The sequence below is a fragment of the Vicia villosa genome, unplaced genomic scaffold (genome assembly GCF_029867415.1).
Source record: "Vicia villosa cultivar HV-30 ecotype Madison, WI unplaced genomic scaffold, Vvil1.0 ctg.001937F_1_1_3, whole genome shotgun sequence".
NCBI classification, from domain to species: domain Eukaryota; kingdom Viridiplantae; phylum Streptophyta; class Magnoliopsida; order Fabales; family Fabaceae; genus Vicia; species Vicia villosa.
Genome location: NW_026705783.1, coordinates 39,575 through 58,321, shown reverse-complemented (window position 1 = coordinate 58,321; position 18,747 = coordinate 39,575). Strand labels below are relative to the sequence as shown.

The 18,747-nt window shown below is 29.4% G+C and overlaps 1 protein-coding gene across 1 annotated transcript; it reads left to right on the top strand.

Annotated features, from left to right (window-relative positions):
• The first annotated feature begins 5,396 nt into the window (after positions 1 to 5,396).
• Positions 5,397 to 6,368, top strand: LOC131637183 (uncharacterized). Its single transcript, XM_058907770.1, has one exon. It carries the CDS (start codon positions 5,397 to 5,399, stop codon positions 6,366 to 6,368), a length of 972 nt encoding a protein of 323 aa, XP_058763753.1.
• The last annotated feature ends 12,379 nt before the right edge of the window (positions 6,369 to 18,747 follow it).

Genomic DNA, 18,747 nt, shown 5'->3' with positions numbered 1-18,747 from the left:
AAGGTTTAATCAAAACAAATCTACTATAAAGTCTTATTTAACCATAAATTAACAATGAAAATTTTGAGGACATATGGTGTATTGTATCCCATCTTGTACACCATTAAAATCGATATGAATTAATATCATATTTGTCCTCATTATATTAGCAAGAATTTCTTTTATTCATTACAATATGACTAATTTCAATTCGTGTGACATTGAATGTGTAAATCCGTTTAGTGGATATATTGAGTGTGTATTTCTTTTTCTAGATTCATGTAGTATTTAATTAATAAATTTTAATTTTTTGATGAAAATTCATTTTCATCGTCATCATATAATTTCTAATTCATTAAAAAGCCCAGAAAATAAAATCAACATTTCCTAAATCAAACCATTTTTTTTAAATAGAAAACATTAACTCATTCAAATCTTTCTCATCAAAAAGAGGGTCTAGTGCCAACAAAGAATCACTGTTTGATTTCCGCAACTGCAATCACAGTCTGTAACCAATCGTTAGTTGGTCTAGTGGTGATTGCCGTTGGATTTGGTATGAAGAATCACTGTTTGATCTCTGCAACTGCAATTAGGAGGGGCTGAAATCACTTGATGCCAGAACTGACTCCTGAACCGGACTAAACCGGTGGTGATAAAAAAATATATATATTTGTAGAGTCTGGAATATTTTGCAATCCATGCTTTTTATTTTTTCTTCCATTTTTACTTCACTGTTTGTTTTATGATTATTTCCAATAAGTATTTACTAAGCAAATTCCGATCCAATCAATGGAAAATCTCATCTCTAGTCAATGCACATTTTAGACTTCCATGTTTGTTGTAACGTGAAACATGATATATTGACGGTTGTTGTTTTGATGATTTTGCTTTTAACAAATAGCACGGACACCTTTAGGAGTAGGCGTGTCGCGGTGTCCGACACTTGTATGACACCCGTACGACACGTGTCGGAAAAGTCAAACAGGTGTCGGAAAAGTCAGACAAGTGTCCCCTAAAAAATGATTGTTTTTCTTTGCTCCGACACTCTTTTAATCAGTGTCCGACACTCGTATGACACTCATACAACATATTTCCGACAACTCAGACAAATATTTCAAACAAAAATTTGTTTTATTTCTTTTTTCAAATCACATTTATAAATTTTTTGGACAAATCTCACACACATCTGAAAGAGTTAAACATGTATTGAAACAATGTTATCAATAAAGAATTTCAAACATTAATTTTGATTAATATATGGATAAATGAAACTCAAATATTAGCTTATATGTAGCGGTGTCGGTGTCCTATGTTTTCAAAATTATCGGTGTTGGAGTGTCCGTGTCGTGTCCTGTCCCGGTGTCCGTGTCGGAGTCTGTGCTTCATAGTTTAACATTGCTATCGATTATGTGTTTAATCTTATGAAATTGAATGTTTAGTGAATGAATAGTAGAAACTAATTTTTCATTATCTTCTCTTTGTCATCTTTGTCGTTCAGAAAATCAATTATTAAAATTGTTGGTAATTGGATTAGAAATCAAATGTTGATCATTATGTATCTTTATCATTTTCATAACATTTGAAAATCAGAAATATTTGAATTAAATTATTTTTTATTACAATGTCAAGATTCCACTCACTTGAATCATGAGAAAGATCTGGGAATTTTCAAGGATGGAGTGAGACGTCTTGAATTCAATTTATTCATCATATTTTATATTTAATGTAGTTGTACACGTAGAGTACAATTTCACCGATGCGGAACCAGTAAACATCACATGTAATTGACGGTATGTCTCATTCTGATTCTCCTTATATAGCCGTGGTCCAATTCGCAGCCGAATAAAGTCCACTAATATCATTGTCTTGAATTGGTGTGACCTCTTAATAGGGAATTTTTTTTCCACCCGTACGGCATAGTTCACACCTTTGAAAATTTGAAATCATCTTTAGTAATTTTTGAAAATGAATTTTCGAATGTTTTTTATATCACCTCATTCTTCGTAAATAAAACAGTCGCCGTGTTTTTGTCAAAAATTGGTCGAGAGATGTATCTTCGGAAATTTCTTGGGTGAATTTGAAGATCCATCTCCGAAAAACACCTCTGACACTATTTACTACACGTTTTCCATTTAAATTGGTTTCGTTTCCGGGGACTATATCGATTTTAACCAATATTATAGTCATAGGAATTGTATCCTCGCGTTTTGTCATTCCGTTCCTGCATTTCTGACCTTTACGCGACCTAGCGCAAAAAAATTGGTTTTCTAAAAACCCTAAGTTCTTTGTTATTCTATTTTATTTATTTTATCTTTTCATATTTTTGAAAAAATCCCAAAAAAATTGTAAACTCTTAACTTGATTTTTAGTTGTATATGTGAGTGCACATTCCCATTAGAGATGTTTTGCATGATATCAAAACATTGGACAATTCAATATTTTTGTATAGTGGACGGTATCTTTGAGTCTTAATATGCATCTTAGTACTAGAAACTTATAATGCATTTAGAAGAGGTTTTAAGTATTAAAAATTATGTTTTTATGTGAAAAACAGACTTATGTGTCCACACATAGGTGCTATGAGTCAACATATGTGGATCATTATTAGACCTTGTAGGCTCTGTTTGCATGTGTCAACACATATTGTAGTTTCTGTTTGCATGTGTCGATACATAAAAGAATTTTTTCTTCTATCAGTCGACACATACGACTTATGAGTCGACACATGTACTTGATTTTTAAAGCATGCAACTTCTGTTTGCATGAGTCAACTCATAAGGCTCTTCAAGTCGACACATAACAAAAAATTTACTGCTATGAGTCGACTCATGACATACACGTGTCGACACATGTGTCAATATGAGTCAGCACATGACTTACATGTGTCGACACAAGTGTGAAAATTTTTGAAATTTAATATTCTTTTCTAAACCTCTAGGTTTCCTTTTGCCTCCAACTTACACACATATAAATACCTCATACATGCATCATTTCAATTTGGTGAAATCATAAACATACAAAGAGTTCTCTTCATCTTCAACCTCACATCTATGCATACACACAAACAAATTACACATAATCATTCTTTTTTTGGGTGTCATCTAGAGTAGGTTGATAACGTCCAATTTAGGTTATTGAATTGTAAATTGGGTTGAGAATCTTTGGAGGTTTCATTGGAAAAACAATGAGGTTTGTCCTCCAAGATCAAGGTGTTGATTTGGCGGTTTTGCACAAGACTTCGAAATTTGGATTCAAGCGAATGAAAGCTTCGAAGAAGTAGCGGTAACCGGAGGATCGTTTGGGAGTCTTGGGTCACGATAATTCGCAATTGGATTCAGCTAAGTGAAAGTTTAGAAGAAAGTGGTTATGTCAAAGAAGTGGCGATAATTGGAGGATCAACTGGTATTATCGAGTTACAAAACAATTCACAATTTTGATTCAGCCGAGTGAAAGATTTGAAAAATGGTGGTTCGGTCAAACGAGTAGCAGTAACCGGAGGATCGAATTGGTAATGTTGGATGATTTGATCGAGCTCAAGATCAAGGGAAGAGAAAGAGTTAGGATTAACAACAAACATATGGTTTGTTTGGATTGCTATATTTCTCTTATAAACAGATTTTATAAAGTAAGATTGATTATCTCAATTCTGTTTGGAATTGGGGGCAGACGTAGCCATGACAAGGACGATTGATGAACTGCCTACACAAATCCTCGTGTCCTCTCTCTCTCTATCTCTCTCCCTCTCATTTACTTTTAATAGCAAATTGTTGAATTCGATAATTGTGCAATCGATGCGATTAGATAGACTCTTTATCATTTCAAAATTGTTTTGTTAAGTGGATTGCAATTCTTGTGATTGTAATTGGATTTCAAATCAACAAAACTTTAAGAAAATTTTGATCAAAATTGACTGCACAATGTGTGTTTGATAAATTGCTTCACTCAGTTCTTTTTAATCATTTCATTGGAAATAAATACTAGCGTGTTTGAATTCAAACGTATCGTGATGATTGTTGAAGTATATTGATTCAATTTCTTTTCATTATCATTGCAAATCTTAGTGGCTTTAACGCATATCTGAGTTTTCCGATAATGGTTTGGATTAGACGAATTGATTCGGGCGTTTTTCGTTGTCCATAGTTAAAACGTTTTAAAACAGTATTTTTACCAAGTACTTTTAATTGAGGATATATTCAACACCCCCTCCCTCTAGATAAGTTGTCTTCGTCTAACAATATATTCAAATTTTTATAATTTTATTTTAATCGTTTTTCTATTTTCAATTTGTTTTTTTCAATAGGAACATTGTTTGTATTTTATTGTGTTCCTGATGCATGACTACTAGGTTTGTCTATTCAGATACCCCAAATACGAAATTAAAAAAAAAATACAACAAAATATTTATAGATATGCATATTCAAAAACATTTTTTTTAAAACATAATATTTTTAAATATATATCTCCGAAATTAAGTATAATAGAGTGGATCACTTATTTACGTTCAATAATATAGTAAATAAGTGCATTCCAAGATGTCTTCAAATTTGAAGGACAATTTCTACTTTTCAATAAGGTTTGTGATAAGGGTGAAAAAAGAAATTGTCAATGAATTCAGACTTTATTGGGAGATCATGATGTCCCTATTAACTCTCACATGTTATGATGCATCATGTCTGGCAGCAAAAGGATTGAATTTTAAGGCTAACCCACTCATGCAAGTAGGTGTTGTCCTCCTAAAAGGACTGAATTTTCATTTCAAAAACAGAAACAAACACCAGCATGCAGGGCCGGCCCAAAGGATTATGTAAATAGTCCTTGTGACCGTTGGTTAATTATGTCAATACATTGTAACGGTTCATTTCCATCATAATAGCCTAAAAAGATGTTACTTTTACCAATAAAAATGGCAACTGATAACATTTGCATCTAATTAATACTACCTATTAATATTTTTTAATGTTGATTCTATATATAAAAGAAAAAAACAAAACCTTTTTCATTTAGCCATTTGTGCCGCTGCCGTGTGAGACTGTGAGTTTAGAAAGTTACAGAAAAAAATAGGAACATTGTTTGGTTCTATGAATAGTAAAAAGAATAGTATTGTTAAACGTTGGTTATTTTATTTTAGAGTAATGTCGACTCGAAAATTTGAATCTGGAAGTTCAAAATTAAGAAAAAAGAAAAGAATTGATGCTTTAGTTGAATCACAAAAGGGAGCTTTAGATAAATTTATCAAAACAAATAAAAAAGCATAAAATCAGGTTTTATTTATCTAACCTTTTCTCATTTCGTTTTTAATTATTGTCTTTTTATTTGTTTAATTTGATTGTTTTCTATTTTATTAGTTTTGGTGAATTTAATTTGTTTATATTTTATACGTGTTCATTGTTAAACGTTGGTTATTTTATTTTAGAGCAATGTCGACTCGAAAATTTGAATCTGGAAGTTCAAAATTAAGAAAAAAGAAAAGAATTGATGCTTTAGTTGAATCACAAAAGGGAGCTTTAGATAAATTTATCAAAACAAATAAAAAAAGTAAATTTGAAAATCTAGGTGATTGTTCATCAAATGAACAAGTTAATAATGTAGAAACTAACAATATAGACATAGACAACGAAAATGAAAATATAGATTATTTTGTAGAAGAAGTTAATAATATAGACGATGAAGAAAATGTCAATAATAATTTATTAACAGAAGAGCTTCATAGTGTTGAAGCCACTAAAAATATATATGATCCAAGTCAGTGGATAAATATTAGTACAAGTTTGAGAGATTTATTAGTAGAAAAGGGTCCAATTAAAGTTACTGATATAAATTTTCCTAAGGATGAATCTACACGACACTTTTCTTCTTCATTTTATATTCAAAAGTTGCCTAATGGTGAAAAACGTGAAAGAAGATGGCTAATATATTCTCAAGATTTGAATAAAGTATTTTGTTTTTGTTGTAAATTGCTTAATACTCTTTCTAGTACAAGCAAATTAGCATGTGATGGTATTTGCGATTGGAAAAATATGGGTAATACGTTGAGGAGTCATGAGATGAGTAAGGAACACATTGTAAATATGGATCCATGGATTGATTTAGAAATGAGATTGTTAAAAAATAAAACAATTGACAAACATGTTCAAGACCAAATAAATAGAGATAGAGAACATTGGAGAAATGTATTGTTAAGAATAATTGCGGTTGTTAAAACTCTTGGAAAAAATAACTTAGCATTTCGCGGAACAAATGAAAAGATTTACCAAGAACATAATGGAAATTTTTTAAGTCTAATTGAAATGATTGCTGAATTTGATCCTATAGTGCAAGAACATATTCGTCGAATTAAAGATAATAAATCCACAATCATTACCTTGGAAATAGGATACAAAATGAGTTAATAAGTTTGATAGCAAATGAAATTAAAACAAAAATTATTCAAAAAATTATTAATGCAAAATATTTTTCAATTATACTTGATTGTACTCCGGATATAAGTCATCAAGAGCAAATGTCTTTTGTATTACGATGTGTGGACATTTCTTCTACTTCAATACAAATAGTTGAACATTTTGTAGAATTTTTAATAGTAAATGATACAACTCGAAAAGGTCTTTTTGATGCAATTGTGAATGAAATAAATACTATTGGAATTGATATTAATAACTTAAGAGGACAAGGTTATGATAATGGGTCTAATATGAAGGGAAAACATCAAGGTGTGCAAAAAAGATTTTTAGCCATTAATCCTAGATCATTTTATACTACATGTGGTTGTCATAGTTTAAATTTAGTAATTTGTGATATGGCTAGTTGTTGTCCTAAAGCTACATCTTTTTCTTGGAGTATTACAACGCATATATACAATATTTTCTTCTTCTACTAAAAGATGGAAAATTCTACAAGATCATATTCCCAACCTAACACTTAAATCATTGTCACAAACACGTTGGGAAAGTCGTATTGAAAGTGTAAGAGCTTTGAGATTTCAAACTTTACAGGTTAGAGATGCTTTATTAAAATTACCTGAAATGATTGATGAACCTAAAATTAAAAGTGAAGCAGATTGTTTAACTACTTATGAACTTGAAAATTTCGAGTTTTTGTTAGGCATGACTATTTGGTATGAGATATTGTTTCCAGTAAACTCTATTAGTAAAAATATGAAATCAAATGATATGTGTATTGATGTTGCTATAGAACAACTTAAAGGTCTTGTTTCATTTTTTTGAAAAGTATAGAGAAAATGGATTTGAAAATGCTTTGATTTCTGCAAAAGAAATTGCTATTGAAATGAATATAGAACCTAAATTTCGTGAAAAACGTATTATTCGTAGAAAGAGACATTTTGATGAGATTATAGACAATGAAGTTATAAAATCTCCTAAAGAATCATTTAAAACAGATTATTTCTTATATATAATAGATCAAGCAATAACTTCATTTCAAAGTAGATTTGAACAATTTAAATATATAATGATATTTTTTGTTTTCTATCTAGTATTAAGATATTAAAATCGATTAACATTGAAAATTTAAAAGAAAATTGTTTTAACCTTGAACAATCATTGAAACATAACGCCGAATCTGATATTGATGGATCGGATTTATTTATGGAACTAAAAATTTTAAGAGAAAGAATACAGGTGGAAATTGATACACCAATTAATATACTTAATTATATAAAGAGACTTGATTCTTTTCCAAATGCATATATTGCTTATAGAATAATGTTAACAATTCCTATTACTGTTGCAACTGCTGAAAGAAGTTTTTCAAAATTAAAATTAATAAAATCTTATTTAAGATCTACAATGTCTCAACAAAGATTAAATGGATTGGCTTTATTATCAATTGAAAAAGAATTGTTAAACAAAATTGATTACAAAGATTTAATAAATAATTTTGCATCACAAAAAGCTCGAAAAGTAAAATTTTAAATAAAATATATTTTAAAAAAAATTATTACTAATAATCTAAAAGGCCTCATTTTTTAATTTCGCCTCAAGTCTCAATATGAATTGGGCCGGTCCTGCCAACATGAATCATAACATCATCACTTTCAGTACCACGACCCAAAAACCCAATAGCTATTTTCTTGACCTTCTTTCTTAGCTTTTTAATTATGTTTCAACAAAAAAAAAAAAAGCAATACCAACTTCTTCAATTATTAATTTTCACTACGGTCCTCGTCGAAATTGAATACTTGCAGTCAACTTTTTCCGTGTGCAAGAGAAATCGGAGAAGCTGCAACATCAAATCGAGGAAGTTGTATTGAAAACATTCGGTAAAAATGAGTTAAAATATTCTCCATTATACATAATTACTAAAATATTAGTATTGTATAAATGTATATATTTTTGAAATGTGTGACATATAATTTATATAATTTAACTTGTATTTAATGAAAACATAGATAATAATATTTTCTATTTCTTTTGAGAAATGAAGAAGATCTCAACCCAGTAAAAATATGGTTTAAATGTTTCTATTTAACTTGTATGTTTAAATATGGTTTGAGTTTTTAGTTTTAAATTAAAGGGTCATTTGATTTATAGATTGTTTGAATGGTTTTTATTTTTAATTTCTAAAAAAATATTTTTTAAATTTATTTTTTTAAATGACATTTTATAAATTAATTTTAAAAAATAGTTTTAAAGAAAATAATGTGTTTTATAATTTTATTTTTAAAAATTATTTTAAAGTTATAAATTATTATAAATTTATCATTAATAAAAAAGTGTATCATTTTTATTGTTCTTTCCTCTTTCCAATTTTTAAAACTAAAAATTAAGATATATTCTAATTTTTTAGTTTTCAAAATGCATAAACAAGAGATAGTTTTTCAAAACTATTTTTTAATTTTTAAAATATGATTTTTGAAAACTAAAAAAATTAAAATAGATTTTAGAGATTTTGATTTATAGTTTTGAAAAATTGGAAGAGAAAAAACAAGAAAAAGAGATTTAGTTTTTATTAATGACAAATTTGTAATATTTTATAACTTTAAAATATAATTTTTTTTAAAATATGAATGATATTGTTTTATTAATGTGTCAAAATCGTAAATAAATCCCTAAACAATATTTGCAATACATTTTTTTTCTTTCATATTTCATTATTCTTATATTTTTATTCATTTTGATAAAGAAAAAAAAATAATCCTTTAATTTATATTTTTTCACTAATTTTATATATTTCATGTGTTATTTAAAAGATTTTTTTTAAAAAAATATTTACAATTTCAAACTAAAAATAATAAGAGGAATTTTATTTGAATAAAAAAATTAATACAATATCCAACACCATACAAATTGATAAGGTCTTCACAACATTCTGGATTCAATAACAAGTTTTGTAATTGGATTGGTTTGATTCTTAAGTCAACCACTCTCTCTATCTATATCCATCAATGGAGATTATGTCCTTCATAAATTTGGCATACAATTAGTTTAAATTCTTGAAAATTTGGCTGAAAAATATGAGATTCGGGAAGATTTTAGTACTCATACGGGCGCAGCCGAGTGAGAATATTTTAAGAACAATGCAGATTTGATTTGGTTTCATAAAAAGTATCTTGGAGACTTTTTAGGAAATTTTGAAGATTTATTCATATTTTTTTGTGAAGATCTTGCAGCTGATTTAAAAGTAGAAGATTGGATTTGATTAAAGAGTCACATCCATACTGCAAAAATTTATAAATAAGGACTTGCTAAACCTAAAATAGAAAGCATTCACAACAAGAAACCATGGGTGCAAAAATAAGGGTTTAGGGTTTTAAGAGTACTTCAAGTTCTTTGTGTTTTTTTGTGTATGTCACTCATGTATCTTTTGATACATTGAGGTAGATTGATTGTTCTCACTCATGAGCTTTTAAGCAAAGAGTTGAGTATTGTTCTTAATTTAAAGCTTTTACGCAAAACTAAGTATTGTTTATTGTAAGTGTAATCTTCTGTTTTGGTTCTTGTCACAGGGTTTGTTGAAGCGGTAAAGCGGCAAGCAGAAAGTAATAGGTATTATTTATTACCGGGTGATATAGGTTATATCGTATCGTAGTCCACAGAGATTGGTTGAGAAAAACTGCCGTTCGACTATCTCGCGTTCTAAGTTTCATGATTGGTTGCGGAAAGGTAAATGCGGGAAAAGTAAATAAAAGCAGATAAACAATCTCAATAGTCTAAGAGAAATAGTTATGGAATTGCATTTCGTTCTACCCGTCGAATACTTAAATCTGAAGATCTATCGCTCGACACTCACAATACGCATCAACATCACCGGACATCACTCGAGATGCCACATCGGTGTCCATGTCTGCAACACCGACGAAAGCTCAACCGTACTATTCACATCAGCGATTTCTCCACCGATACAAACAACACGGAGGCATTAGACTCGATACCCACTACGATTGTTAGTCCTAAATCCATGTCTGCAACCCAGAAACTAACAGTTATCATTCCTAATCAAGATCTATGGTGTCCATGTCTGCAACAACACAAATCCAGAGCATTTAAGCAAAAAGATCAAGAACAACAACAATGATGATTTGTAAAGCGAATATATAAACGATCCCAAGATCCACAAATATACATACAATAAGAGTAGAAACATACATACAACACCCACCATTGGAATGAAACAAAGGGAAGAGAGAAGATGAACCGGAAAGATCTTACCGGTACAATGAAATCGAGACAGATCCATGATCAATCCACATGACGTCGCATCCAATGGTGTTTCCTAAGCCTCTAAACTATCAAAATTGAACCAGAGCCACTCCATGGGGGAAATGGATGATAAAAAATCCTAAAAATATGATTTTACAACATATATGCAAAACTGAAAATCGCAGACCGCGCTAAGCGCGCCCACCGCGCTAAGGGGGCTGCCCTTTATTTTTGCTAAACTGCCAGAGCGCGCTTAGCGCCAAAAACTCGCGCTAAGCGCCCAACTTTCTGCCAGTCTTGGTCTTCAAAATCTCCAGACCGCGCTAAGCGCCACAAGAGCGCGCTAAGCGAGCTCAACAGAACAGCAACTTTTATTTCTTTAAAAACACGTTCGCCACCGTGTCTTCGACACTTTATTCCTCGAAGCTCCGAACACGCATAAATACCTAACAAAAGACATCAAAACTATCAAACGGTATATATTTACACGAAAACGTAACAAAACACAAACGATACAAATATACACAAAAACGGGGAATTATTCAAACGGTAAGAACAAAAAGTATCGATAAGTGCCACTATTTACAAACACAAAATAACTACATTTTGGCACTTAACAACTCTCCCCAACTTGAATTTGTTTGTCCTCAAACAAGGCCAAACACTCAAAGAATCAAAAGTAAAAATCCAAAGAATCAAGAATCAACACAGTTTAGAAAACGAAACAATTGCACAGTTCAAACCAAAAACGTACAAACAAAGTAAAAACTTACCACAATCCTACAACGACGCATGAAAATGAAACCAATCGTAAGTACAATAATCATACAAAAAATTCTAAACAAAAACAAGCTCAATAATGAATCACCCCTAGCAAAAACTCATCGGTAGATGGAAAACACCGAAAGGCGAGGACTTTGACACACACCCGACAATCTTGCAAACAATAGACAAAATTATGCATTCATCCAAAAATAGTATGAAAAATGCAACGACACGAATCACAAGGGCTTTAAAGGCTGTAATGTGGCTCGGTTAACAAACAAGCGATAAGTCCTAAAGCTAATCGAAACAAAAACTTGCCTAAACCTAAGGGAGTAGTTACTTCCACAAAGTTCCAAACAAAGGAATTTCAATCAAACTTTCTTTTTCATCACATGTTTCACACCAAACCCAATACTTATTAGCACAATCTTATTCCCAACTCTTTTTGTTATTTTCTATTTCAAATTTTTTTTCTCTTTTCTCTTTTTTCTTTCTTTTTCTTTTCTTTCTTTTTCACATTTTTTTCTTTTCTTTCCTCAACCTCACATCAATCACAACATAAACAAGCAAACATCCTCTCCCCAACTTGAATTCAACCACAATATAAAGTGAATACTCCCTACTTTCTAAGGCAAGGTAAAAATACAACTAAACATCATAGTTAAAGGTTCAAGAAAAACGATAATCAAAATCCATCAAAAATGTGAACTATGTCTCAAGTTCAAAAACAAAATGGACAATGACGAAAAGGTGCAAAGGGGTTACGAATGGTCACACACTCACAAGGTGAATTGATACTTGGCTAAGGTAGTTGTGCTCAAAATCAAACAAGTGCCATGATCACTTTCGTGCATTCACAAAATCAATACAAACGACAGATTAAACATAATAATATCCAGTTAAAACAAGAAATGTCGGTCACTCGCATATGTATACAATGGAAAGCCACCTCACATTTATGGTAAAAAGGGGAAACTAATGTGATTCAAGTCATGAACAAGTTATGCAAAAAGAATGAATAATATGAAAAATGTACAAATGAAAAGTCTCCTAAACATGTTAAGCTATAGGAAGCGATAAACGAGTACCTTGCTATGTACAAATTCGAACAATCATTACCGCACAATTGGCATGTAGAATCAATCAAAATTGGAGAATTACCAAATGCGACTTCAAGTAATCGAGCCAAAATTTGAGTCTAAACAACAACAAAAGAATTAAAATTATAACTATAAAATACATACTATAAAGCCTTGGTGTAAGTGGGAAAAAGGTGAGGCAAATGAATCATTAAAAAGAATTCATTAGCCAAAAGCTACAGACCTCGCTTAGCGCGGTCTAGCGCGCTACACCAGAAAGACAAAAAAACAGTGCAACAAAACAGGAATTCCAGTGTGCCTCCACTTAACACCTACACTACTCATTTACAGAAAAACAGAAAAATAAAACCGTTGGGGTGCCTCCCAACAAGCGCTCGTTTTACGTCGTTAGCTCGACGCCTTTTATTGTTTCGCGAATGGTAAGAAACTTCCTCGCGGTACGCCAATGCTTTCGCCTCAAACGCAACCTAAAGGAAACGTCCTGCCCAAACACTTAACAAACGAATCAAAAGAAAAAGTATATACAAGTATGTGTAAAAACATAATATACATAAAATGCAAAATTTACAAAATCCTTAATTGGCTAAACAAATTGAAAAGTGAAGATTTAGAATTTACGAACTATCCGAGTTCAATTTGTTTAGCCAACTTCATCTTGCTAAATAGCAAAAGTAAAGAGGAACAAAATCAAACACACAAACATGTACAAGTATGAAAACATAAACATGTATAAATATACAAAAACACACAAGTATGGGAATATGCACAAAATATACGCTATGGACATATTTACGAAACTTAAAACACAAAACCATCGCAATGCGATTAATCTCAAAACCAATCCCCGGCAACGGCGCCATTTTGTTGAAGCGGTAAAGCGGCAAGCAAAAAGTAATAGGTATTATTTATTACCGGGTGATATAGGTTATATCGTATCGTAGTCCACAGAGATTGGTTGAGAAAAACTGTCGTTCGACTATCTCGCATTCTAAGTTTCATGATTGGTTGCGGAAAGGTAAATGCGGGAAAAGTAAATAAAAGCAGATAAACAATCTCAATAGTCTAAGAGAAATAGTTATGGAATTGCATTTCGTTCTACCCGTCGAATACTTAAATCTGAAGATCTATCGCTCGACACTCACAATACGCATCAACATCACCGGGCATCACTCGAGATGCCACATCGGGGTCCATGTCTGCAACACCGACGAAAGCTCAACCGTACTATTCACATCAGCGATTTCTCCACCGACACAAACAACACGGAGGCATTAGACTCGATACCCACTACGATTGTTAGTCCTAAATCCATGTCTGCAACCCAGAAACTAACAGTTATCATTCCTAATCAAGATCTATGGTGTCCATGTCTGCAAGAACACAAATCCAGAGCATTTAAGCAAAAAGATCAAGAACAACAACAATGATGATTTGTAAAGCGAATATATAAACGATCCCAAGATCCACAAATATACATACAATAAGAGTAGAAACATACATACAACACCCACCATTGGAATGAAACAAAGGGAAGAGAGAAGATGAACCGGAAAGATCTCACCGGTACAATGAAATCGAGACAGATCCATGATCAATCCACATGACGTCGCACCCAATGGTGTTTCCTAAGCCTCTAAACTATCAAAATTGGACCAGAGCCACTCCATGGGGGAAATGGATGATAAAAGACCCTAAAAATGTGATTTTACAACATATATGCAAAACTGAAAATCGCAGACCGCGCTAAGCGCGCCCACTGCGCTAAGCGGGCTGCCCTTTATTTTTGCTAAACCGCCAGAGCGCGCTTAGCGCCAAAAACTCGCGCTAAGCGCCCAACTTTCTGCCAGTCTTGGTCTTCAAAATCTCCAGACCGCGCTAAGCGCCACAAGAGCGCGCTAAGCGGGCTCAACAGAACAGCAACTTTTATTTCTTTAAAAACGCGTTCGCCATCGTGTCTTCGACACTTTATTCCTCGAAGCTCCGAACACGCATAAATACCTACAAAAAGACATCAAAACTATCAAACGGTATATATTTACACGAAAACGTAACAAAACACAAACGATACAAATATACACAAAAACGGGGAATTATTCAAACGGTAAGAACAAAAAGTATCGATAAGTGCCACTATTTACAAACACAAAATAACTACATTTTGGCACTTAACAGGGTTGTGTCTGGTTTTATTACTAAGGTGATTGTAGGAAGTGATAGAGGGGGATCTCATATCTTGAGGATTCTAGGTAGAATTTGCACAAGGTAGTGATTAGGGGAAAAATTTAAACTACAATTGTTTAGGCTTTGAACTAATACTATCATAGTGAATTTTCTTTCTGGCTTGATAGCCCCCAAAGTAGGTGACGTTCCACCGAAATGGGTTAACAATTTATCGTGTTCTTTTACCTTCAGCAATTTAATTCTGTATAATTTCTATTTTGGTAAAAGAGGTTTGTGTCAGCAGATGATGTTATAACGTCTGTCCTAACATTGTATTTTGTGTTGAAACATATGTATTGCAAGTGCCAAAATTTTAATCTATAGTAAAGTGATTGATATAAAATAATTAGATTTGAATATATATATATATATATATATATATATATATATATATATATATATATATATATATATATATATATATATATATATATATATATATATATATATATATATATATATATATATATATATATATATATATATATATATATATATATATATATATATATATACACCCTACACTAGCTCTACGTAGAGAGTGAATTGATATAGTGATGTTACATTTAGACATTAAAACTGTACCAAAAATCATTAATTTAGTGCATCATAATAAATTATTAAAATCAAACTTAATATAAGTTAAGTTTGTATATGATAAATAAAATATATTTTACATTTTATCAGGATTAATTAGTTAGACACAAATATAAATTTAGATTGTCTGAACAATCTTTTATATATATATATATATATATATATATATATATATATATATATATATATATATATATATATATATATATATATATACATATAGGGGACGACTCAAGTGAGAACACTTGGTTATTATGAGAAATGAGAACAATGAATCACGACCATTAAATTTGATTTTAATGGACTGGATTGGTTTCTCTTTCTAAGATCTAGTCCATTAAATATTAAGGATCTTAGAAAGAGAAACCAATCCAGTCCATTAAAATCAAATTTAATGGTCGTGATTCATTGTTCTCATTTCTCATAATAACCAAGTGTTCTCACTTGAGTCGTCCCCATATATATATATATATATATATATATATATATATATATATATATATATATATATATATATATATATATATATATATATATATATATATATATATATATATATATATATATATATATATATATATATATATATATATATATATAGAGAGAGAGAGAGAGAGAGAGAGGAGGGTTATATTGACTCCAAGAGTAAGTTATAATAACTTACTCCACATCTTAACCATTAATTCTTTTCAATCTAATGGTTAAAAATAATAAGGAATACTTTTCTCTTTCCACATTTAATGATTTGTTATTTTTAACCATTACACTTGAAAAGAATTAATGGTCAAGATGTGGAGTAAGTTATTATAACTTACTATTGGAGTCAATGTAACCCTCCTCATATATATATATATATATATATATATATATATATATGGTCTTGCTAACCAGTGCCTTCAGGGCACTCTTTAAGCATACTAAATAAAGAAAATATTCTTTATAAAAGTCAACATTTCAATTTTCAATACATTGAATACACACATTTTAATAAAAACTTACCATTTTAATCATTTAAAGTTAGCCCCAAGGGCACTAATTAGCATATATATATATATATATATATATATATATATATATATATATATATATATATATATATATATATATATATATATATATATATATATATATATATAGGGGACGACTCAAGTGAGAACACTTGGCTATTATGAGAAATGAGAAAAATGAATCACGACCATTAAATTTGATTTTAATGGACTGGATTGGTTTCTCTTTCTAAGATCCTTAATATTTAATGTACTGGATCTTAAAAAGAGAAACCAATCCAGTCCATTAAAATCAAATTTAATGGTCGTGATTCATTGTTCTCATTTCTCATAATAACCAAATGTTCTCACTTGAGTCGTTCCCTATATATATATATATATATATATATATATATATATATATATATATATATATATATATATATATATATATATATATATATATATATATATATATATATATGAGAAAGAGTGTCTAAAGTTGATTTATTTGAGATTCTGCCCAAGTAAGTATTGCTCCAGAATAGATGTTTTTGAGTAAGTATCTCAGATATTTTTAATTGTATTATAATATATATCTACAAAAGGAGTTAACTAATAATGTATCGATTGATGATTGTGTACAAATAATTAATTGTTTATCACACGAGTCATTATCAATATAATATATTTTATTTTAATCAACATTTATATTTTTTATTTAGAGACAAAATTTGTACCTAAATGTCAAAATTTTCTTTCTCTATGTGGTTATTCCTAGATGTCAAAATTTATTCCTATAATGTTTTTTTCTCTTTTTTCTTTTTTTATATGTTTATTTAATAAAATTGAATTTTTATGATATTCTTAATTTTATAATTTAGTATTTCTTTTCAAATTTATTGTAAATAAATAAATCTACTTAATATAAATGTAAAGAAGTCATGATGGCAACCCTAGCCACATGTCATCTTGATAACAACTATTACCACATGTCATTTGGAAATAATTCTAAATACAAACCATAATTATACAAACTCTATATTGAAATAAATAATAATTATAATAATAATAGAATAAATAATCATTAAAAATTTAATAATAATAATAATATCCTTAATAATTTAAATAATAAGTAACAATTAATATTATTTATTAATTGACACAGTATTAATAATTCAAATAATAGTAATAATAAAAATATTATTTAATAATTGATGCAATGTTAAAAAATAAAATAATAATAAAAATAATAAATATTTTAATAATAATATTGAGCCATTTTGATAAATAATACAAATAAATAATAACTTGAAATAGAGTAAAACTTTTCTTTCCTTCTTTAGTTATAATAATTAATTACTACAATTACATTTTTAATATAGTTATAAATCTCCAATACCAATTAGTAACGATGTATTTTGAAGGTTTTCCCCATCCTATTCTAATTACAATTTATTTTTGGAACAAAATCAGTTACAAATTTTTTAATTATATTATATTTATAATTATTGCAAAAATTAATGTTTAAAAAGTGAAGAGTTTTATGAATCTGTCCATCATAATATCCATTTATTATTTTGAAACCCATAAATTTGTCAACATTTCTTCCTTAAATAGATAAACTCTTCTCACTTTCTTTCTCACCCATATATTTTGGAATTTGATTTGATGAATAATCTGACAAAGCATGGAATAAATGAGTGAAATATTCTATTGAATAAAAAAGATAATTGATTTTTCTATCTTTATCTAATCCAAAAGCTTTTGGAAGGTTCCATTTTTTTTTATGTCCATATTTTTTCTAATAAATTTTATTTCTTATTTTGATCGTATTTAAATTTACTTCATCAATATTATTTTGATCATATTCAAATTCATTTAATACTCATATTCATATTGTGTAATATAATTTCTAATTTTTATTTTGCAGGTTTTGCAATTTAAAAAAAGGTATAATTGGCACAAGCTCCTACAAATAACAATCTCAGAACGAATATTGAAATATACGTCTCTTGCATTCTTATGAAAAATCTAAATTCTAGAAATTGTAATACATCTACTTATGTTAAGATATTTTTATTTTTAGTATGATTTTTAATTTTTTTTAAAAATTTTCTTCCTCTTGCTTCACAATTCTAGAATGGTAGTACTGTTTTCTTTAGATATAAATTGTAATTATTATTTTAATAATATTTTATAGTCATATTTATTTTGATATATGTTGATTATTATAGAATTAAAAATGCACATATTTATCGGTCTTCTAATTTCAAAATTTATGGGCTTTATATAAAATTAAATATTAGAATTTTTAATTTGACTATTGACCTTTAAAATTATTTAAAGATAAAAAGAATAGTTATAGAGCACTGTTGTTCTACAAATTTAAGTGTAATATATAATATTTCATTTTAAGAAAAGAGTCCTACAATATATTTTAAT

What these genes read in the sequence shown, in the direction of transcription:
- LOC131637183 (XM_058907770.1), top strand. Translation starts at nt 5,397, where the DNA reads ATGTCGACTCGAAAATTTGAATCTGGAAGTTCAAAATTAAGAAAAAAG.